The sequence below is a fragment of the Chionomys nivalis genome, chromosome X (assembly GCF_950005125.1).
Source record: "Chionomys nivalis chromosome X, mChiNiv1.1, whole genome shotgun sequence".
Taxonomy (NCBI): Eukaryota; Metazoa; Chordata; class Mammalia; order Rodentia; family Cricetidae; genus Chionomys; species Chionomys nivalis.
In genome coordinates this window covers 56,166,254-56,189,782 of record NC_080112.1, presented here as the reverse complement: position 1 = coordinate 56,189,782, position 23,529 = coordinate 56,166,254, and the positions used below count along the sequence as shown (strand labels likewise).

The window sequence follows — 23,529 nt, the reverse complement described above, 5'->3', positions numbered from 1 at the left end:
TAGAACACAAGAGTAGTGGGGAGAAAGTACATGGAGAATAAAGCGAATGAATAAACTGAGATCATTATCGTGTCTATCATGTGTTTCTCCAACAAACTTGCATTTTACAGCCTATATATCAAGGCAGAACATTTCAAAGGATTTTAAATAAGAAAAAAATAACAATATTGGAATCAACTATTTGAGAATAAGCCACCCAAATTCTTCCAATGCACATTCAACAAGCTTTACACACTTATATGAATATGTATAGAGATCAGAAATGCAAAATAAAAACTCAAAATAAGCTCAAAACCCACATGAACTTTTACTTTCTTAAAATTTTACTTCTTCAAAGATTTCTAGCAAGAGTTCCCAAACACTAATACCAGGTACAGGCCAAAAAAATACATATGTACTTTACTACACCAGGTACTTGCAGCAAGATTAGTGTAAGCCAAGTGCATTTATTATTTGCAATGTAATCCAATATACTAAGAGATGGCATGTGCTTTATTTTAATTAGCTTTTTCTTTTAAAGGGTTGCTTGCACCAACTGTCTTGATAAGAAAAAAAAATTGTAGTCATTGCTCAAAATGCTTGTAGCAAATCTAGTTTTAAATTGAAGCAATTTATTCAGAAAGCAGTCTACTACTGGAGCAATAATCAATGTGTTTTCCCTCAGACCGTACTGGAGCTTTGCAAGGGCTATTGTTAATTGCCTGTAACTAAATGACTGTTGTTGCCCTGAAATGTAACTCTTTGGCACTTGTTCATTTGTTGTGTTTAAGCAAATGCCAGTTTCCCTTAGGTTTTTGCTGAGCAGTTTCGCTTTACAATTTTCAATATTCTGTCTCAGTACCTTAAGGGAGATAGAGTCTTGTCATTTTAAAGAAACGATAAGATTTTTAAAGTCTGGGTTTTCTCTTTCTACTCTCAGAAACTGAGTTGTGCTGAAATGTAATCTTTTTGTTTTTGCTTGCTACCATCTCGGACAACTTGGAGTAGCACTGAAAAGCAGGCTCCTTTCAAAAGCAAATGCCATTTGCAAGGACAATCCCATTCACAGTCACATAGTAATGCAAATATGAAAGACAATAGGAGGCCCAGATAATTTCTCTTAACCATGACAAAATATAGCCCTTCTGATTTTCTCCTTAACTCATGGATAAGCCATAAAATGTCGGACTCACATGATTATGCATTCAGCTTGGAGCAGGAGTGTACACACTAAATCTAATGCAGCATTTTCCTGGAAAGCATTTTCCAATGTGAAAATTTTACGTCAACTTAATAAATAGTAAGTAATCTGTGTACATTTACAATAGATGTGCCTATAGAAGACAGAGCAATGGAGAAGCAGGCACTACTGTGCTTGTGAGAAAAGACAGTTTCATTCCTGACCTCCTTCTAAGGATGCTGTAAGAACACCATGATTTTACACATGGCATAGAGCATATGAAGAGAAATTTGACATATGCTCAAGATTTCGAGTAAAATAGCATGTTGAAAATGCTAAGTTTCTTTGGACCAGTTTTCAGATGTTCTTATTAGTAGTAAATGCCTGCACCTCATGGGAGTCATTCTTGTTCATTACTAAGTTTAAAAACATACGCCATTTTTATATGTTTGTACATTAAAGTTGTTCAAATGACACAGCTATTTCTGTAATTCCAAAGTTACATCAACCCTATTATATATTTTTATTACATTTCAGACAATATTATTATCTAAATATAAAAAATATTTAAGGTATTATGTACAACTTTGATTTCTATAAAAATAAATAGCAATATGTTCTCTAGAAATAAAAATAAATTTTGTACAATTTTTTATTTTACTTATTCACATTCAGTTCCCGAAAAAAGAAACAATTGTCCATGAATTTAAAAAAAAAAAAAAACAAGGAGGGATATATGGGATGATTTGGAGGGAGGTAAAGGAAGTGAGAAATGTTATAATTATATTATAATCTAAAATTAAAACATATAACAGTTTAAAAAGGACCAAAAAATAGCTGTTTAAAAGTACGTAGAAACCTAAATAATGAACATCACCTAAAGAAAATGAGTCTTTTTTTTAAATTGAATTTTTATTGTCTCTAAAGCTATTTGAGTAGATATGGCATTTACACTATATTACAGGCAAGGGCCTAGTGCTATGCCTCCAGCTGCAAATGGTAGACTTGGAGGCACTATAGAAAAATTATTCCCTGCCTGGCTACTTATCTACAACAGAACAGCTGTTCTGACTCCAGTAGTTCTTAGAGTGTATCCGCACACAGGCCTTGGGTCAGAACTTGTAATAACTTTTCATAAGCAATCAGAATTTTAAAGAATTGAATTATGATTGGCATAAGATAAAATTCATAGACCTCATGTGATCAGATCAATGAAATTTAGCAAATGCATACACTTCTGCATCTACCCCGAGACAAGATAAAAAATTTTTTTCTTTACCCTGCAAAGCTCCCCCTCACCCCTTTCCAATAAACTTTCCCTTCACTTATCCCATAAGAAAATATAGTTTCTGGGTCTATCGCTGTGCATTGTAATAGGCTGTTTTTATACTTGGGTAGAACCATACAGTAAATAGTACTTTGTCTTTGACTTCTTTTATCCAGTAGAACCCTATGGGTTTTAGCATGATGTATATCTTTAGTTTCTTCTTTTGCTTGCTGAATGCAATCTATTTGTGGGCTGGCACTAGTTTATTCAGCATCTCCTGTTAATGAGATGGGTTGTTTTCAGTCGTGGTTAGTATGGATAAGACTACTCCGAACATTTTTGCACAAGACTTTCTGAGAGTATCTGTATATATCTCTTGGATAACTGCATAGGAGTGGAATTGATATTAACATTGAAAACTTTATTAGAAAACTTTCCCAATATAATAGAACAATTATGTTCTCTCAAGACTGGGAATTAAGTATTCTTGATCGAATTTCCATTATTTTCTTATGCAAGAAATTTTAGTTGTAAATTATATGTCGTACTTTAGGGTTTCTATTGCTGTGATTAAACACTGTAACCAAAAGCAACTTGGGGAAAAAAAGCATTTATTTTACTTACATTTCCAGGTAACAGTCCTTCAATGAGGGAAGTCATCACATGATTTCAAGCAGGGAAGGAACCTGCAGGCAGGAATTGATGCTGAGGTCATGGACGGTTGCTGATTACTGGCTTGCTTCCCATGACTTGCTCAACCTGCTCTCTTATAGTATCCAGGATCACCAACCCACAGTGGGATAGTCCCTCGCACATCAATAACTAATTAAGAAAATGGCTTTTAGGCTTAACTACAGCCTGATCTATGGAGGGAATTTCTCAATTGAGGCTCTTTCCTCTCTGATGATATTAGCTTGTGTCCAGCTGACATAAAACTTGCCAGCATAAAGTATAAATTAAAAAAAAACAAGACCTTAAAAAAAGCTGCAATGTGGAATAGGAATGTGTTTCAGTGGTAGAGCATTCACCTAGCATGAGGTCCTGGGTTTGAGGATTGGACCTTGAACCACAAAGTGGTCCTGATCTAAATTATTATGTTTCCTTGATGTCCAGTGTATTTTAAATCAGGATGTTCTGATATCTTGTTCATCCTGTGGACATATGTACTTTTATTCAGGTTTCTCTGTGTGGTGAAATTCAACTGTCATTCTGAGAGAACGAAGGCCCAAAGCACTCCACAATATTATTTACCCGCTTAGTCTTTCTGTGCACACAGTGAGAAAGAAACACTGTTCTGAATAACATTTTGCATTTTGTTCCTGGCACTTTTGCAGTAGTCTGTTGTGTAGCTCTTTACAATGTTAAAGAGATAAAACTTGCGAAATTATTTTCCATGATTTCATATTAATTTATTTTGCCTCTGAAATATTTAATTTCTTATTTTACTTTATTCTATCTTATATTCAGAGTCAGATATTTTTAATAAAATGTTTTCCTCAAACTCCCATTTAATTTTACTAAGTATAAAAAATACACTTGATTAAATAGTGGTTATATGTATTTACTTTATTCACCTGTTACATTAGGAATAAAGAACTAGATAATGAGAAATGTGGCAGATTGGTTTTCTTAATTGTTATAGGAAAAACGTTGTCACATGCAAGCATGCACACATACAAAAAAATATTCTCTCTGTCACACACACACACTCTCTCTTGTGAAAAAAAAATGACCATACTTTCAAAATTATTTTCTCTGCACTGTCTCATTCCTGTTATTATTTTACCCTATTTATGAGAATTTAGGAGAGAACTTGTTACCTAATAATATTTATTATCACAAGTCATGAATTATTTTAATGTTCTTAATCTGAGCTTTTATTGACCGTGCTATAAACTATATAAACTACTCCTTCCGCAGTTTCCCTACTACAGAATCCAGACCATTATTTTAGTGTTTTAATTTAAGGAACGACTGGATGTTATGTGACACTATTCCTGGGGAGATGTGAAAAAAAGTCTAGTCACTCCAGGTAGGATACTGATGACAGGCCAAAATAAGGACACTACCAGAGATTAATGTGGGGAACCATGAGTTTTCTTATTGTTACTTACAGGAGTAGAAAAAACTCAAATGACAGCAGCACTAGCAAAGCCTGTCCCAGCATGAGGGATAGCTCATGAACATGGGCAATCTAAAGCACATGCCACAGCCTGCAGGCAGCACAACAGATTGGAGTGTGTGCTCTCCCAATGACTCAGTCTGAACCTCTTTCAGCTAGCTTGGCTCTTTTCTGCTTCTTCCAGGCAGCTGGTCTGGTCTCAGAGTCTCCACAGCTGAGTTCGTCTGATAGTGACTCTTAGAGGTCTTCATTGCTTACTCTTGTCAGAAAAGGCCTATCAACTCTGGTTTGAGTTGTTTCCTTCCTGAGCTCCAGAGGGGAATGTTCTACTTCCCTAAAATATCCTGTTGCTTCATCTCCACTTGAACAGTCTCTATATTCCTGCGCTTCCTTCCAAGATGTAAGGTTTCCATCTGGGATAAAACTGCTACACATAGCACTAAATTTACTGAATGAAAGAGACTATCATTTTTCAAGTTTCACTTCAGGGAACATCAGCCACCCAACAGTAATAACATTTAGATAATGATAATCAATGACATTATGCATACACAGGCACTTAGGCAGAGGGAGTTTCAATATATGTGCATGGATACTTATTATTTACATACCAGCAACCTAAATCTTGTTACAATCTTCATAAGACCTAAAGAAGAAAAGGTAACCACATTAATCTCTTCTATTCCAATTTTTTCTTATCATTTTTGCTATAATATCAACATTCAGTATGATAAAGGAGAGCTTGTCTGATCCACAATTAATAAAAACTCAGAGAGAGAAACTGGGGTTCAACCTGAAGGCCAGAAAAGCAAAACAGCCCGCCATCAGTTCTTACTTCTATCTTAGTCTAAAATAGTGATCCAGTTTCCAAGGATCTCAGAATGAGACTGAGACTGAGAGCTGTCTCATCCTGTGTTATAATCCTCTCTTGGACTGGGATTAAAAGCATGCACCACTGGGATTAAAGGCATGCACCACCCAGTTTCTATGGCAACTAGTGTGGCTACTGGGATTAAAGGTGTGGGTTATCACTGCCTGGTGTGTAAGGCTGCCCAGTGGAGCTGTTTTACTCTCTGGTCTTCAGGCAAGGCTTATTTATTAAAATACAAATGAAATGCCACCACACTTGTATGCAGCAAATGTCAAAAAGTTCCTCATTTAGATATGTCTATAGTAACATGTCTAGCATAATATAAGGGAAAGTAAATTAAAATAAGAAAAAATGTAGTTTCTTAATTTAAAAAAGGTTTCCAGCATATTTTCCTGTGCTATCTCCTAGGAGGCCTACTTTTTAAATCCAGTTAACCTTTCCACCTTCAGGATTATGCTAACACAGCTGGACAGTACTCTTTTCAAAAAAATGGACACGATAAGTCATTACTTCTTGCAGGGGAGAGAGCAGCTAGCATTCCTCAGGTAGCTCTGCCAACACTATGTGGTAGTGTACATGTCCTGTAGGAACTACGCTATTTGGCCCATTTTTTTTTTTAATCTTCAATTCAACTCCCTGGTAACAGCTCAGGTAAAAAAAATGATCAAGATTCATATGCAGATGATCATAAAGCTGTCTTGTCTTTAAAAAAATTATTTTTTTTTATCAATTCCAAACACGTAGTTCACAGGACCTCCTCAAACAATATGTGTACATGTAAAAGTTATTGCACTGAGGCCAACCCAATATTGTAGTTTTCAATTAGATATTTACAGTATTTTTTTTCCATTTTTTTATTCTTTTTTAATTAAAATTTCCAACTGCTCCCCATTTCCCTCCCCTCCTCCCACACATTGCCCCCTCCCCCCACTCCCCTCCCCCATCCCCACTCCTCTTCTCCTCCCCCCAGTCCATTCCCCCTCCCTCTCGATACTGAAGAGCAGTCCAAATTTCCTGCCCTTCAGGAAGACCAAGGTCCTCCCACTTCCATCCAGGCCCAGGAAGGTGAGCATCCAAACAGGCTAAGCTCCCACAAAGCCAGTTCATGTATTAGGATCGAAACCTAGTGCCATTGTCCTTGGCTTCTCATCAGCCTTCATTGTCCGCCATGTTCAGAGAGTCCAGTTTCAACCCATGCTTATTCAGTCCCAGTCCAGCTGGCCTTGAAGAGCTCCCAATAGATCAGTTCCACTGTCACAGTGGGTGGGTGCACGCCTCGTGGTCCTGATTTCCTTGCTCGTGTTCTCCCTCCTTCTGCTCCTCATTTGGACCTTAAGAGCTCAGACCGTTGCTCCAATTTGGGTCTCTGTCTCTCTCTCGATCTATCGCCAGTTGAAAGTTCCTGTGCCATTCTCCTTGGCCTCTCGTCAGCTCTCATTGTCCACCACATTCCGAGAGTCCGGTTTTATCCCATGTTTTTTCAGTAGCAGTCCAGTTAGGCCAGGTGCAATGTGTCAACCAAGTTCATTTTTAGCAAAGCAGCGTTACTAAGCAACGCTGTCACATATCACCTTATCCAATTACCACGGTAACAGAATTGAAAACTAAGGATGGATTAAATCCTCACACAAGAGAAGTAGGTTGGTACATGCCCATGATCCCAGAACTTGAGAGACTGTATCAGGTGGGTCACAAGTTCAAAACCAGCCTAGGATACACAATGAGAAGCAATTTTTAAAAAAAAATGAAAAAAAAAATAATTGTCATTGAAAAGGAGATGAGATTGTTCTAACACATCTGGAGTCATTTGCAAAAATATGAAACTAAATAGAATTCCATGTTTTTTTTATGTGATTATGTAATTCTCCCTTGCTCTCTTCCTCTAGAGTTAATGTACACCGTTGAACTTGCTGGAGGGCTTGGTGCTATTCTCTTGCTGCTTGTTTGTTTGGTGACCATCTATAAATGTTACAAGATAGAAATCATGCTGTTCTACAGGAATCATTTTGGAGCTGAGGAGCTGGATGGAGGTAAGACGATTTCCCTGCTCCATTGTTCCTTAGAAATATGTTTGTTTGTTCCAGCAAAAGAAAAGTTATGCACATCTTTGTAAAATCATTTTATGTTTAGAAATATGTATAGCAATTTCAAACCAATAGGTAGTTTTATCTGCAACTTGTCTAGTAACATCTACTCTTTTTAGAATTGTATTCCAAACAGCACTTACAAATTACAGACACTGATTGCAATGCCATTGGCATGTTCATTTTCTCTCACCTTGTAATCAGTACTGAAAGGCCAGATTTACTTTTCTATAGGTAAGGTGTCTTTCTTTTAATTGTCTTCCCTAGTCGAGTAGGTTGAAGTGAATTTCAATGTGTTCTTGTTTAGACTGATAACTGTTTTATTAAACTGTACTGACTATTTTAGCATTCTTCTAAGAGGTTCTTCAGTTCTGTCCATCTCTCTATTTTTAGAGACTATCATTCCAAGGGTAAACCAACAGAAGAAGTACAAAGCCACATTGTTTATATAATAGCACATCTAACATTTTTGCTCACACTGAACAAGTAAACATCGTTTTTATAGAAATAGTAATTATCATTCACCTCTGGCCAGGCAAGAATATGTGTACATTCTAAAAAGAAATTAAGGTTCATAAAATTGACCTCTCAACACCATTCATTAGTGAACTTAAAGGTCTTTTGTATTCCTTTGAGGTCATTTGGAAAACAGAAGTTAAACTTGCAAAATAGCACTTGCAAAGTGAAAATGAATAGTGGAAATGATTAAGGCTTCTCGGCTATGTTGATAAGCATTTTTCTTTGTCAGTTTTGCACTGAATAGTGCAAAAGAAAATGAAACCTTGTCCCTGTTACCATACCTCAAGGATCTCTGGAGCAGTCCATAGGCAGAGATGTCAGCTGTCAAGCTTACAAAAAGGAGCACTTTATTGGCATTGCCAACACTCCTCTCCATTTACACTTCTCCTGTTGCTACTAAGGTGAAAGCCGGACTGCCAAAGCACTACTGTTTGGGGGAGTTTCTTAAAGCCATGATTTTCCTTAGTTATTTTTTTATATTTTCTTTCCTGTTCACACAAATTAGTTTATTTTTGTTGCTTCAAGAATATATGAAAAAACTGTCAATATGAGTGCACCAATCTGTATGCCAGGCATCTAAAACTCATCCCTACTAAGCCTCATTAAAGTTACAAGTTCATTATTATAATCTCCTCTTTATTTATAAGGTAAGTGAGGCTCTCAGAAGTTAAATAATTTCTTCAAAATGATAATCCAAGTATACTGTAAGTGGCCAAGTAAATCTACTTCTCCAAATCTTTTATTTTTAAAATTTAATATACTCAGCGTAATCTGAAGGCATGTTACTGTTTGTGCAATTAGAAGTAGATGATACTTTAAAAAGCAGTTTATCTAAACAAGTTTCATGTTATCTATTCACATTACTTTAAATATAAAGTTTATTTTTGTTTAGAATGATATGAACGATTTTACCCAAACCATCAATTTCTAATGCAGCCTTTAGCTGTCATTTTTCACAATGTAGAAAATGACAGAATTGAATAAAAAAATCAGAATCATATTCAGTTGAGTTTCTGCGATTTGAAATTTGTTTTGAGAATCCTTGCTACTTACCTACCCTGAAGTGAATTACTTGTATAAATCTAATGGATTTTGGTGTTGTTCTGGAGGTATTTGGGTCCTTGGTTTTTTGTTTGTTTGTTTGTTGCATTGTTTAGGTGATTAGACAGTGCAAAGAAACAGTAACAAACAATATTTTATCATGTTAAATGATCTCTCAGAAACCTAATTTAGTTTATAAATGCCCTAGGATTTTTCAAAGCCTGTCCTTCAGGCCATCTTGAGCATAATCATTGATATAAGTGCTAGGGCTTTCTTTGAGATGCTTCTGTGAATGCAATAAGCCCAAAGAAAGCCAAAGAAATAAACTTAATTATCATGTGGGTAAGATTAATGTACACATAATATTGCTAAAGAGAAAAAGAAATCAAAGACTGCTAAGGCTGAGAGTATTCAAATGGTTTTATGAGAAGGAATTCATACTGCAAAGTGTAAAGATCCTCCCAGTGCTAAAACAGACCTGCTCCTGCTGATATGGTGACCAGGAGCCCATCCTTATATAATGCACCTTACTACAAAGGACCTGACTCCTACAACTTCCAGAAAAATTGTTTTATAGGATATCTTTTACAGTAATAATAAGAATGTAACCAGTTTGCGGCTGGAGAGATGGCTCAGTGGTTGAGAGTACTAGCTGCTCTTGCAGGGGACCCAGGCTGAGTACCCAGCAATTGCCTGGTGGCTTCTGTACAAAATGGACACAAATACTTACTCTTATAGATTCTTCCTGAAACATGGCCTTCCCCTCCCTGATGACCAGAAATTCCTTTCTTAGAAGCCCATACAATGTCCTAACATTAGGGACATTCCTTTATGTCTTAAATAATTGCCTAATCTTCTAAAGGTGGCAATTGTTTTGGAAAATATCCAATCCCTGTTTTTCTAGCTACCCACAGTCTTATTCCTGTGCCAAGGAGGATCACTATTAACATAAATGCCTGGTCTTTCAGCAGTTTTTGACTTTTAAAAAATGCACAATTTAATGATCAAAGGTGAGCCCATTTCTATATTTCTTTCCTCCTTCTTTCCTTTCCTTCTTTTCTTTTTAGCCATTTTATCAGTATATTGATTCTAAGAAGTATATTTTTTAATAGTTGAAAGTAACAATAGGTAAAGAGTATAAAGGAGAATGTGGAAATAAAGATTAGCTGATAGGTGACTGGTACATAGTTCACTGGTAGAACATATATCTGGCACACATGAGGTACTGGATTCCAATTCAATCACTAAAGGAAAACAGTTTTACTAGACTTTTTTAGAGACAGTCTAATGTATTGGCACGATAATAACACAGTCATTAAGTAACAAATGCTGGATGGATTGATTCATTTTGACTTTGCAACACACAACTAGAAAGAATTTTAAGCCAAGTCTAACCAATTCCCATCTCACAAATTGTACCCAATGGACCAGATTGGGAAATGGAGAATTTAGCACCAGGAAACCATTCAACCAGTTTTTTTTTCCAAGTCATTACAGTAGGCATTTTCTGACTCTACGAGTTCTATTTCACAAAGATTTTGATATAGAATGATTTTGTTGTTGTTTTCAGGATATAACATGTTCATGCATTGCTTTCTTCATTTGTGCCAAGTCAACTATTCAACCATTTTTATAAATAATAAATTATTTTGTTATCTGGGTTCAAACCTTGCAACTTCTTTTTTTTTTAAATATGTTTATTTGTTTATTACGATTACAATATTCTGTCTGTGTGTATACCTGCAAGCCAGAAGAGGGCACCAGACCCCATTACAGATGGTTGTGAGCCACCATGTGGTTGCTGGGAATTGAACTCCGGACCTTTAGGAAGAGCGGGCAGTGCTCTTAACCTCTGAGCCATCTCTCCAGCCCCCACTTCTTCACTTCTTTTTTTTTTTTAAACTTCATCACTCCCAACTTTTTGGATCATATTTATTGTACTGTTGTCAGCTGTGTTTATAAACACATAATTCTTAAATCTCAATATCCTAAATACAGTCCTTTGTTTTCGTATTATTTTTTATTATATGTTGACTATTTCTGCCAGGTTAAACACAAAGCCTGGCTTTTACATTACCTGTCTTTTATGCTCACTCTGCGTCATTCCTTCTATTTCTCGGTTCCTCTTGGTACCCTCTACCTCGATGACCACAATTTTCCCTAAATTATCATCAGCCAATATATAAACTAGCCTAAGGCAATATACCTATGCATCATTCTAAGGATATTTTATCTAAATTAGATATCTATAGAGGTTAAAGTCTAGAGGACTAATCTAAACTAAACTAAAGTCTAGTTTACCTAATCTCCCACCATAATTATTATACAATAAAAGGAAATTTTACAGAAATTCTATTATATGTACTTTTTTTTAAAAAAATAGTATATGCTGAGCCTGGTGGTGCATGTCTTTAGCCTCAGCACTTGGGAGTAAGATGCCAGTAGATCTCTGTGAGTTGAAGATGAGTTAGTTGTTGTACATAGTGAGTTCCAAACACACCACAGATACACAGTGGGAGCCTGCCTCATAAAGAAAATAAAGAAACAAAAACTTTAAAGAGTTAAAGTCCTGGAGATAAGTGTGTGTTGGGTATGTATATGTGTGTTCCAAAAGAAAGAAAAGTTTTCAGGAAATTTTTTCTTGAAGCTGAATGACATCATTCCAGAGATAGGAACTTGAAGGGAGGAGGCCACTTGTTTGTATCAGCTACCTAGAACCAAAACAATCACACAGAAACTATATTAATTTAAACACTGCTTGGCCCATTAGCTTTAGCTTCTTATTGGCTCTTTTTTTTAATTTAACCCATTTCTATTAATCTGTATATTGCCATGTGGCAGTGGCTTACGGGCAAAGATTCACATATCTCACTCCGGCGGCTCCATGGTGTCTCTCAAACTCCACCTTTCTTTCTCCCAGCATTCAGTCCAGTCTTCCCCACCTACCTATGTTCTGCCCTATCAACGGGCCAAGGCAATTTCTTTATTCATTAATGGTAATCACAGCACACAGAGGGAACTCCCACATCAGGAACTAAAGATCCAGCTGCTGACATCCAAACATTCTTTTCTGGGTCACAAGACAATAGTAGCGTTTAGTCTAAAGTTCTCCAAGAACATTGACCCTGATGGATACTTGTAAGGATGGGTATATATTCAAAATGTGTTAAGTCATTCATGTGTCTTGATTACAATGGATTTCAAAGGTTATATATTTAATAAAAATCAACTAATTGTAGCACTTGAACCTGACTTTTTAACTTTTTTTAAGCTAATTCGTGAAACACCTACTTTTTATCTGATTTAAAAGGCATTTTAAATGTTTGAGGTAGTTGCCTCTATAACAGTGCCATATTCGAATTAGATAGCTGAGCATCATAAGGGAGAGTTAGCGTCTTCAGAGGAGAAGTTATACCAACAATATCTTAGTCTACGCTAGACTAAATTAGAAATAAAAACTTAAAAACAACAGTCTTCTTTGTTTTCGCATGCCTTTCCTGGTGTTTCTTTTCCAGGTTTATTTAAAAGCAGTTGACTGTCTTTTGTTTATTTTTTCCAGAGCACAAAGTATTTATTGCGTATCCCTCTTCTTGAGACGTATATAGGTCATGATTATTCATAATCATAGCAGCTCAAGTTTAAAAACATCATAATAACCAATACAATTCATATTTTGAAGATAAAGACAGAGATCTAATTTGATAATTAGTGTGTGAGACACATGAGTTAGAACAACTTTTTAAAATCTCTACCCTATGTTCAGAAAATATGAGCCATTGTTCTCTGTCTACAAAACAAATTGGCATCAATGTTATCTTAGGCCATACATACTAATTTTCTTTCTCCTTGAACTACAAGTTCTTTCCCTATTTGTAGATTCAGTAATTATGGTCTTCATGGATATCAGTAAACACTGTGTCTCTGTGTGTCATTTAGAAAACCTATGAATCTGCCCTTTTGTTTTCATTATGTTTCCCTGTTAGTGGTGATTAGTTAAGTTGCATACACAGTTTTTGAATTCCAAGGAGAAACAAAAAGTTATTTTGGGAATATGACCTGTTCAAAATCAGAAACTCTTAAACGGTGTGTCAGTCCCTCTTAATTCACACTCAGTGCTCCCTGGTAATAGTTTCCTACCATTTCCTTTCTTGCAATTACCTCTTCCATAGGAGATAAAAACAAATGCCTATTCATCCCACACAGGGCACTGCAGACAAATAAATGGAACAATTCCATCCAAATCCAACTTGGTCATCCAATGAGTTTTTGAAGGACTTGTTTAAAGAGCATGGCTGAGGGGTTTCTCATGGGAGTATAGGTGATCCTCAAATAACTATATCACGAAAAAAATCCCACTCCATCATGGATAATGTCCCTATGTAAACTGCATCATTGAGTCCTACTTTCTGTTAACCTTTCTGTTCTTGCACATGTGCGCGTGTGCACACACACACACACAAATAGCCACCACCACTATTGACAACAATAACAAATAACAAAAGCAAAACAAACAAATAAGCAAAGCCTAGTATCTCCCTTGATCACTTGTTGATTTTAAGAAGTATGGGTAGGATCCTTCCCTGGGTGCAATCCCAGGTGAGTATCATGTGACTTCCCACCTCCTTCTAACTAGAGAGTGCCAAAAGCTCCCTTGCCATTATGTAGACCTAGACATGACTGTACTGTTTTGCTTATTTTTTTGACATGACTAACTGTCCAAAACAATCACTACTCCAAAACTGCAGATGTCATGATTATGTTGTACCCCAAGTAAAAAGCCATACTACAATATTGCTTAAGACTTTTAACAACTATGCTAGCTGCTGCTTTCTAAAGGCTGCAAAGGAAGGAAATTAATGCTTCTTTAATGTGTCTAAAGTCAGATAATTTCTTTCATATATTGTATATAATTAGGATACATTTACTACTAAACATATTCAAGAAGTTTCTGTTTTATTGCACTTTTTCCCAGTTCTGGAGATCAAACCTAGAACTTTGTATATACTAGACAAGGGCCCTACCACTGTGAAATGAATTAATCTCCATGGCATTCTTTCAAAAACTAAGAAATAAAATCTCAAATGAGTCAGAGTTTATGGAACTCAGAAGTTCAGCTCAGTTGCTTTTGTTTTTGTCATATCAGACCCTAACTATTTTATTTTTATTTTTAATTTACCTTTGTATGTATATGAGTGTAAATATGGGTACACATGGAGTATGTATACATTTGGAGGTCTGGACAGACTTGTGTGTTGGTCCTTTCTTTCCACATTGTTTGAGTTGGGATATCTTGTTTTTTCCTGGCATATGAAAGCTAGCTGGCCTGGAATTTTCCAGGAGTCTTTTTGTCTCAGCCTCCCATCAACCTAGAAGAGACTGGGGATTCTGTACAGATGTTGCTGCTATTGTGTTTGGATTATATGTGGGTTCTGGAGATTCAATCTCAGGCCCACATGCTTGCATAGAATATGCTTTCAACCTCTGAGCCATGTACCCAGGACAATATTTTAATTATTGCCAAATTATGATGCTTATAATCTTAACACCCAGTAGGCTAATGTACGAGAATGGCAAATTTGATGAGAGCCCAGCACCCACGTGGTGGTTCACAACCATCTGTTACTCCAGTTCCATGGGATCTTATATCTTCTTTTCACCTCCATGGATCCCAGGGTAACAGCAGACATACATGCATGCAAAACACTCATACATATAAAACAAATAAACCTAAAAGAGAAAATAAGACTGGAGAGATGCCTCAGCAATGAAGAGCACTGACTGTTCTTCCAGAGAACACTGACTGCTCTTCCAAAAGACCTGGGATTGACTCCCAGCACTCACATGGTTGCTCAAGGCCATCTGTAACTCCATATCCAGGGTACCCAACTCCCTCACACAGATGTATATGCAGACAAAACACCAATGCACATAAAATAATTTAAGAAAAAAATGAAAAAAAATTAAAAGTCTGAAAAAATACTGAATGGAAAAATAAGTAGACTAGGACAATGTTATAAAAAGACAAAAGAGCTTTTATGAAAATATAATTTACAGAGACTTCCCATAACAATTGAAATTAAAAGTTTTTAGGTAGAGCATTTGGCTAACTTTCTGGTTTAATCTTAAATATCACCAAAAATTTGAAAAAAATTAACAGATATTCAATAAGCAAAGAAGTCAAAACATTAAGACGATATTTTAATAATTTACTGTATATTTATTCTGACATCATTTATAAAGTCCTATAGTTTTTTAACATGAAAAAGTACACTTTAGAAATGTGAGGCTGTATAGGAAAATAAAACATCTTCTTAGGCCAAAAGAAGAAATGTGACTCAAATTCTATCAGTGACAATTTCTAATGATAAGCTTTTTGAGCTATCTCATTCTTAAATGTCCATCATTGAGTTCCCTGGTTTTATTTTTGTAACCCATTTGGCAAATGATGGGCTCTGTCACTCACTAGTCAGTTTCATTTATGTGATTTATAAATATTTGAGAGTAATAAAAAAGGCAGTTGTCAATAACATCTAACATCTATTCAATAGATATTTAAAAGTTAAAAACTGTCCCAGCTATCAATCTCAAACCATTTCTTTCTCAGTATATCTCTTTTCTAACCCAGATTCACTTAGTGTACTATGTTCCTCTACAAAATAGAGAGGTCACCTTATATTTTCTGTTTTTTTAAAGATGTGTTATTCTGAAAACAAAATCCATCCAATCCTCTTACATATTAATGAAACTAATATCCTCTTATGAATTAAAGAAGAGATGCTTTTGTCAACACCCTAAACATTTTGATTTCTGATGTTTTCAGTTTTGCTTTATCTCATGAAGATTTCATAATGATATTTGAATATAGTTAGTGTTGTTTGGTTGGTTTGGTTTGTTTTGGTTTGTTTTCTGTTTCTTGACATAGTACTCACAGTGTTATACATAGGCTGGACTGAAACTCTTGGCCTCAAATGGTCTTCTTCAGCCTTCCAAATTGTTGTAGTTTAGCGACATTGAGAATGAACCAGTCTACAACAAACCCATGCTGGCAGTTTATTGATAGGGTATGAAAAGAGGGGTGCTCGTGCAGGCCTTCCTTAGAAATGGAAGTGGCATCACTTTCATGTTACTGCTCAGGAGACAGGTGGTTGATTGCTGAGGGCAGTCAATAGTAAAAAGTTGTACTGAAATCTATGCTGTGAGCCTCTTTTTTGAGTTTGGGGATGTGGGTATCTCTGTGATGTTGTTGTTTCTTACCACCCAGGCACATTTGATAGTCTTTACACCTCCAGCTCTGTGGCTAATGGTTGGTAGTCCTGTAACAATAGTTAATTAGTTTAATTAGAACTTTTGAATATGTCATTGGAGATACATAGGGGGGAAATTAATAAAGTAGGGCATGATTAGTAGAGACAGGAGAATGCAAAGGGGATCAGGAAAGAGAGCATAGGGGATTCCCAATCTGGTAAAGTTGAGTACGGTTGTAGGGCTGTAGGGTTGTTTCATTCTTCTGGAATTAGAGACAAGGCAGTTGATCTCAGCATCCTCTGAAACTGAAGGAAGCAGGGCCGTGTTGGGGTTGCTGTGTATGAAGAAAGATTATCTTGAGCTGTGTGTTGGGCTGTATAAAGAGCTTGATGTAGGATAAGTGAATCCAATGGAGGAAGCTGTCAAGCTTACCAGCTGTGAGGGTTACAAGAATTACCTTAAAGGGGCCCTGCAATTTAGGGGGAAATAGTGAGAGGCATTGGTCTCTCAGGACAGAGAAAGACCTAATCCCATATGTTGTTGACTGGTGATGGACAGGAGTTACTGCATGTTCAGGGTAGGGAGTGGTCGGTAAAGTTCCATATGAGGGAACATAGATGATAGAGGGGGGATGAGTAGGTGATGAGAGAGAGGTGAGGGTTTGGATGGGAAGCCGGGGGTTAGAACTTTCCTCCCATGCATGAGTTCAAATGGTAAAATCAAAAGGTTTCACTTGGGGAGAGTCTAAAGCCTAAAAAGAGCCAGAGGCAAGAGCTTTACCCAGTCAAGGTGAAATTCCTGTGACATTTTAATATGAATGTTTTTAAGGAGCAATTAGTTTGCTTAATCTTTCCTGAGAAATGAGGATGATATGGGATATGAAAATGCCAAGAGATGTTAAGAGCTTTAGATAGGGTTTGAGAGATCTAGCATGTGAATTCTGGACCACTGTCTTACTGGAGAAAGTCGGGGATTCCAAATCAGGGAATAATTGCCCAGAGAAGGAGGTTGGAGAGTATATGAGCCCTTTCTATAGTGATGGAGAACACTTCCACCCAGTCTGAGAACATGTTAACTAGAACCAGGAGATACTTAACTCATTTGACTGTGGGCATGTGGGTAAAATCAAGCTGCTAGTCAAGTCCCCAGGTGGGAGCCTCTGACCCGGTGGGTAGAAAAGGGGGTGCTATGATATCTGGAGTTAAAATATGACATTTGACAAATTTTATAAGAAGCAGTAATAATTCTTAAGAAATGCAAGTCCTCAGGGGTAGGCTGGAGGTGAGCTTTGACAAAATGAGGCATAACGTAACTATTAGGATGAAAGAGCTAGTGTGGACAGGACAGAAATTGTCAAGTGTCAGAGGGTGACTGTGGGGATATGGGTTGGAGTGTGTGGACTCCCTGCAGTGGGTGAGGTGAGTCTGGACCTTGGAGGGCTGTTGCCCGAGGTGCCTCATCAGCTCAGTTATTTCCCTTAGAGATGATAGAATAGTCAGTCTGACAAGACCAGCAGTGAATAATTCCTATAGCTTTGGGGAGATGGGAGGTAATTTGACATGGGTTAATTATGGATCCTCCTTTTGTTGTAAGTAGCCAACGCTCTTTACAAATGGCAATGTGGGACAAGAGGATATGAAAAGCATATTTGGTGTCTGTGTAAATGTTTAAGGGTTGTCCTTCTGCCAATTGGAAGACACAGGTGAGAGATATTTATTCAGCCTCTTGGTTAGTAGTGTGGGTAGGGAGTGTCTGTGGTTTCACCACCCCAGTTTCTGACACTATGGCATAGCATGCTTTTTGGATTCTTTCATGTAAAAAGGAGCTGCATCTGTGTACCAGGTACAGGTTGTTATGGATTTGCAGTGAGTCCCCAGCAGCTTGCTGCGGGGTCCCAGTGGTGGCAGGTCCACAAACTAAGGTGGCTGGTCCCAGCCTTGTGGCAGAGGGCTATTCCCTGTAAACCTGTTGAGCAGTGTGAGCAGGTGGTGGGTGGGAGACACATAAACAGGCACATCCCACAGAATAGAATTGGATATTTATTAGTTGGGTTATGGAGGGGAAGGAGAAAAGGAAGAAGGGGGTTGAGAGGGGGGGAGAAAAGGGGACAGAGAGAAAGCCAAGATGGCGAGGGAGGGAGAGAGGCTGCAAGGAGTGGGCGTGGCTTGTCTCTTAAAGAGACAGCATTACACAGGTGGCCTGAGGCAGTCTGCCCTCTTGTATTATAAGGAATGGGACAGTAATTCCTTTAGGGTTTCAATGCAAGAATGATATGGGAAGTAGTCAGTGCTTGGTTGGAGAAGATTTGAGATATTGAAGGGTGGGCAAGATGGGAAAGTAAGTGTGACATCTTCTAATAGTGCCACCTGGAGAATAAGAACTCAGGGAGGAGGTGGAGTTTGTAAGCCTTTATAAGTTAAGAGATGGGGAAGGTTGTGGTGGGGAAGATAGTGGTGGGTGACCCAAAGGCTAGTTTTTTTGATACACTAATGAGGAGCTCAACAGCAACTAAAGCACATAAACATGGTGCCCATCTTTGAGTGGCTAGGTCTAGTTTGTTTTTGACAGGTATGCTACAGGTGCAAAGAAAGGTTCCTGTAGCATGAGTCCTGTAGCACGAATTCTAATTGGTCTTAAGAAATAAAAACCCTGAGTCAGATATTAGGGGGTGAAAGCCGAGGCATCAGAGAAGCAGTGCAGCCAGCCACAAGAGAGACTTTTTACCTCTACTGAATCCTCAGACTGAAAGGGTGATCCTGTCTCTACTAATCCTCAGACTGCATCCTCAGACTGCATGCTCAAACTGCATCTGCCTTCATCAAGCCTCAGAATGCTTGGTCAGACTGAGCCTCAGGCTGACTGCTTCAGACTGTTGCCTCAGACTGCACTGAGCTCTTGTCCCCTCTCGCCTTATATTCTTCTTTCTGCTCAGCCATATTATGCCTGTCTCTACCTCCCTAGTGCTGGGATTAAAGACCGTGGGATCCCAAGTGTTGGGATCACCTTTGTGTGACTTATGTTTCTCTTTTACACTGGATCAATCTTGAGTAGCCCAGGGTGCCCTTGAACTAACAGAGATCTTTCTGCTCTGTCTCCCTAGTCCAGGGATTAAGGTGCGTGCCACCACTCCCTCGTCTTTAGTGGCTTAGATCTGCGCTCTGATCTTCAGCCAAGCTTTATTTGTTAAAACACAAATGAACTATTACTACAGGCCCCAGCTGGTGGCCTAGGACCCCAAGGGCATGTCAATCTTTCTGTCACACAAAGGGAAAAGGAATTGTTGTTGGGGTTTCTGTTCTGGCTGGTTACTGCAGTCATTAAGTCCCAAAGACATCACACAGAGGTTTACATTAATCATAAATTGATTGGCCCATTAGTTCAGGCTTCTCATTAACTCTTATAACTTACATTAGCCCATTATTCTTATCTGTGTTAGCCACATGGCTCAGTACCCTTTTCAGCAGTGTAGTCACATCTTGCTTCTTCTGTGTCTGAACAGGACTGCAGAGGGAACCTTCCTCTTCCCAGAATTCCCCTGTTCTCATTGACCTGCCTCTACTTCCTGTCTGGTTCTCCCTCCTATACTTCCTGGCCAATCAGCATTTATTTAAAACATAATTGACAAAATATAGACAATTGTCCTGCACCAAAGAATGAGTTAGGGCTGGGAGATGAAGGACTGGAACTTGGAGGAGAGCCTGTTGGAGCTTCTGAAAGGGATAGTGATGAGATTGAGAAGGAGTTCATGGGGAGGGGGGGCAAGGGCTGCCTCATGTAAATGGCAAGCAAGGAAGGAGAAAGAGGCAATTTGGGAATTTAAGAAGACACTATTTTTAGGAATGATAAAAATTCATCTTTAGTAGAAAGGACTGTGAGTGACTGGATTCACAGTTTTTATCCAAAGTAATAGATTTGTGGGTTGGGGTAATGATTAATCCCAAATAAGTGACCTGAAGAGTGTAAAGTTGGACCTTGGATGGTGAGAATCTATAGCCTCAGCTGGACAAGAAATTTAGGAGAGCAGAGGTGTTAGATTGGCTAATTTGTAGGGATGGACTGCAGAGGAGAAGGTCATCTACATACTGTATGAGTTTAGATGTGGGGAGACACAAAGAGAGAAGGTCAGAAGCTAAAGCTTTGCCAAATAGGTAGGGGCCATCATGGAACTCCTGGAGTAGGATAGTCCAGGTGATCTGTGTGGAGAGATAAGAGTCAAAATCAGTCCAGCTGAAAGTAAAAATGTTTTTAAATCAAAGTTGAAATTAAATGATCATATCCCTCATCTTAAAAAAGTATCCAAAGCCGGGCGGTGGTGGCACACGTCTTTAATCCCAGCACTCGGGAGGCAGAGACAGGCGGATCTCTGGGAGTTCAAGACCAGCCTGGTCTACAGAGCTAGTTCCAGGACAGGAACCAAAAGCCACAGAGAAACCCTGTCTTGAAAAACCAAAAAAAAAAAAAAAAAAAAAAAAAAATCCAAAAACAGAGCTTTAAATGCAGCATATATAATAATAATAATATATTATTATCTAAACATGTAGCTTTTATATAAACAGTAAAGATTTCCTATAATTTGTGTTTTTGAAAGTTACAGAAATTGATATCTTGGTTGTGCCAGTAGTTGTACTTGCTGATGATACCAGAGCTTTATGAAGTCCAGCACTAAGCTCCACCCCCGTCTCTTATTCCTTCATTTCTTTTGCCATTAATTTTATTCCTACTATTTTCATCACAAGAGCAAAAATCACAATGTGTCCCTTTGTACCTCCCAGCAAAGCTGGTGGTACTATCAAACATATGATAAAAATTAATACAGGCTTTTTTTATTTTCCGAGTGTAATGTTTGTATATATTTATCAATAAAAGTGAATATTGCTAGTATTCTGCTGCTTTCTTCCTAGCACTTACTTTGTAGAACTTACTTTGTAATGTTTTTGACAGACAACAAAGATTATGATGCCTATCTGTCATATACCAAAGTGGACCCTGACCAGTGGAACCAAGAGACTGGGGAAGAAGAACGTTTTGCCCTTGAAATCCTACCTGATATGCTTGAAAAGCATTATGGTTATAAGTTGTTCATACCAGATAGAGATTTGATCCCAACTGGAAGTAAGTTAATATTTTCACTTGTTTATTTCATTTGTGTGTGGATATATGTATGTACGTTGTAAGTAGGCATGTCTATGTAGTTGCCATTTTTCCTTAGCATTTTGCAACTTGAGAAATTTTATTTAGTTTCTCAAGATAGAAAGAAATGTTTTTAGATGAAATTGAATCCTTAATAAGCCAGAGAAGATAGTTTATCACTTTATAAACCATTGCATTCTGTGAGTGTTAATATTTATTTAAATCAAATGAGGTATTTGTATCTTGAAAAATATTCCTAATTACTACACCAGAGGCCAAACTTCTATCCGAAGTGTTGTTCATCCCGTTTTCATCTTCACAACGTGTTGACAACAAACAATTTTCACATAGTATGTGAGAGAAAGTGTAAGAAGCTTCTGGATCTCTTTATCAGTTCATTTATCCTGCTCCTTCTTCTTCTATTTATAGCATACATTGAAGATGTGGCAAGATGTGTAGATCAAAGTAAGCGGCTGATCATTGTCATGACCCCAAATTATGTAGTTCGAAGGGGCTGGAGCATCTTTGAGCTGGAAACCAGACTACGAAACATGCTTGTTACTGGAGAAATCAAGGTGATACTGATCGAATGCAGCGAACTCCGAGGAATTATGAACTACCAGGAGGTGGAGGCCCTCAAGCACACCATCAAGCTCCTCACGGTTATTAAATGGCATGGACCAAAATGCAACAAGTTGAACTCGAAGTTCTGGAAACGTTTACAGTACGAAATGCCTTTTAAGAGAATAGAGCCCATTACACACGAGCAGGCTTTAGATGTCAGCGAGCAGGGGCCTTTCGGGGAGCTGCAGACTGTCTCGGCCATTTCAATGGCTGCCGCCACCTCCACAGCTCTAGCCACTGCCCATCCAGATCTTCGTTCTACCTTTCACAACACCTACCATTCACAAATGCGTCAGAAACACTACTATCGAAGCTATGAGTACGATGTACCTCCCACGGGCACCCTGCCACTTACCTCCATAGGAAATCAGCATACCTACTGTAACATCCCTATGACACTCATCAATGGGCAGCGGCCACAGACAAAGTCAAGCAGGGAGCCGAATCCAGATGAGGCCCACACAAACAGTGCCATCCTGCCATTGTTGCCGAGGGAGACCAGTATATCCAGTGTGATTTGGTGACAGAAAAGCAAAGGACATCCCGTCCCTGGGCGTTTGAAAGGAATCTGCAGTCCAGTGCCTGGAACTAAATCCTCGACTGCTGCTGTTAAACAAACAAACAAACAAACAAACATGCATTACAATCTCTAGAACACGAGGAAAAACAGGGTCTTGTACATATATTTTTTGGAATTTCTTTGTAGCATCAGTATTTTCCTGTTTTACCATGTCTCTTACCATTACATTTTTTTACTTTGTTTTATATGTCATTGGATTTGTAAATTTACATTTTTTTTAAAGAGACTGATGTGTAGATAGAAAACCCTTTTTTTTTTGCTTCATTAATTTAGTTTTAGAATGGGTTTTTAATGTTCTTTTTAAATTTTGTTTTGCTTTTAACATTTCCTTGGGGTGCTTGGACAAATCTATCTGATGGGACAAGGAGCACCGGATCCTCTCTCGGGTTCTTCCTAGGACCAGCTGGGCCACAACGGCCTTCAGAGAGCAGTGCACCTGAGCGCCAGCATTGCACTGCAGTTTGGGAACAAAAAAGAGAGAGAAAGAGAGAAGAACATTTGCTCATAGGAGGGCCCTGCCAGTCAGAGCCCTGAAATCTCTTCCTTGTCCCCACCTCATTTACCACCTCTACCCTTCTCGTGGCAGCATGGTATGTAGAACTCTGCAGAGGGTAGGGGTAGGCCTAACTGTCTCAACATTTAATTCACTTCGCTTCAGAACACACTCTAGACCCAAAGTTGTGCTAGTCACATAGCAGTGACTGCTACAGAGTGACCACTACAGAATGAAGATCGAAGGCATGAAAATGGGGAGAGTGTTGCTTCTGTTTTTTTTTAAATGAGTTGGTGTACCCTTATAAATATATATATATATAGAAATACAAATAGAAATATATATATAAAACAGCAAAACAAAACAAACAAATAAAAAAACACACAAAAATACA

At 38.0% G+C, this 23,529-nt stretch overlaps 1 protein-coding gene across 1 annotated transcript in view; it reads left to right on the top strand.

The window, feature by feature from the left end:
• Positions 1 to 23,308, top strand: part of Il1rapl1 (interleukin 1 receptor accessory protein like 1) — a 653,936-nt gene extending 630,628 nt beyond the window's left edge. Inside the window, exons 7-9 of the mRNA XM_057760637.1 lie at positions 7,306 to 7,449; positions 21,250 to 21,420; positions 21,868 to 23,308. Of these exons, the coding sequence (XP_057616620.1) occupies positions 7,306 to 7,449; positions 21,250 to 21,420; positions 21,868 to 22,586 (1,034 nt within the window). The 3' untranslated portion in view covers positions 22,587 to 23,308. The remainder of the gene's footprint in view (positions 1 to 7,305; positions 7,450 to 21,249; positions 21,421 to 21,867) is intronic.
• Positions 23,309 to 23,529: the final 221 nt, after the last annotated feature.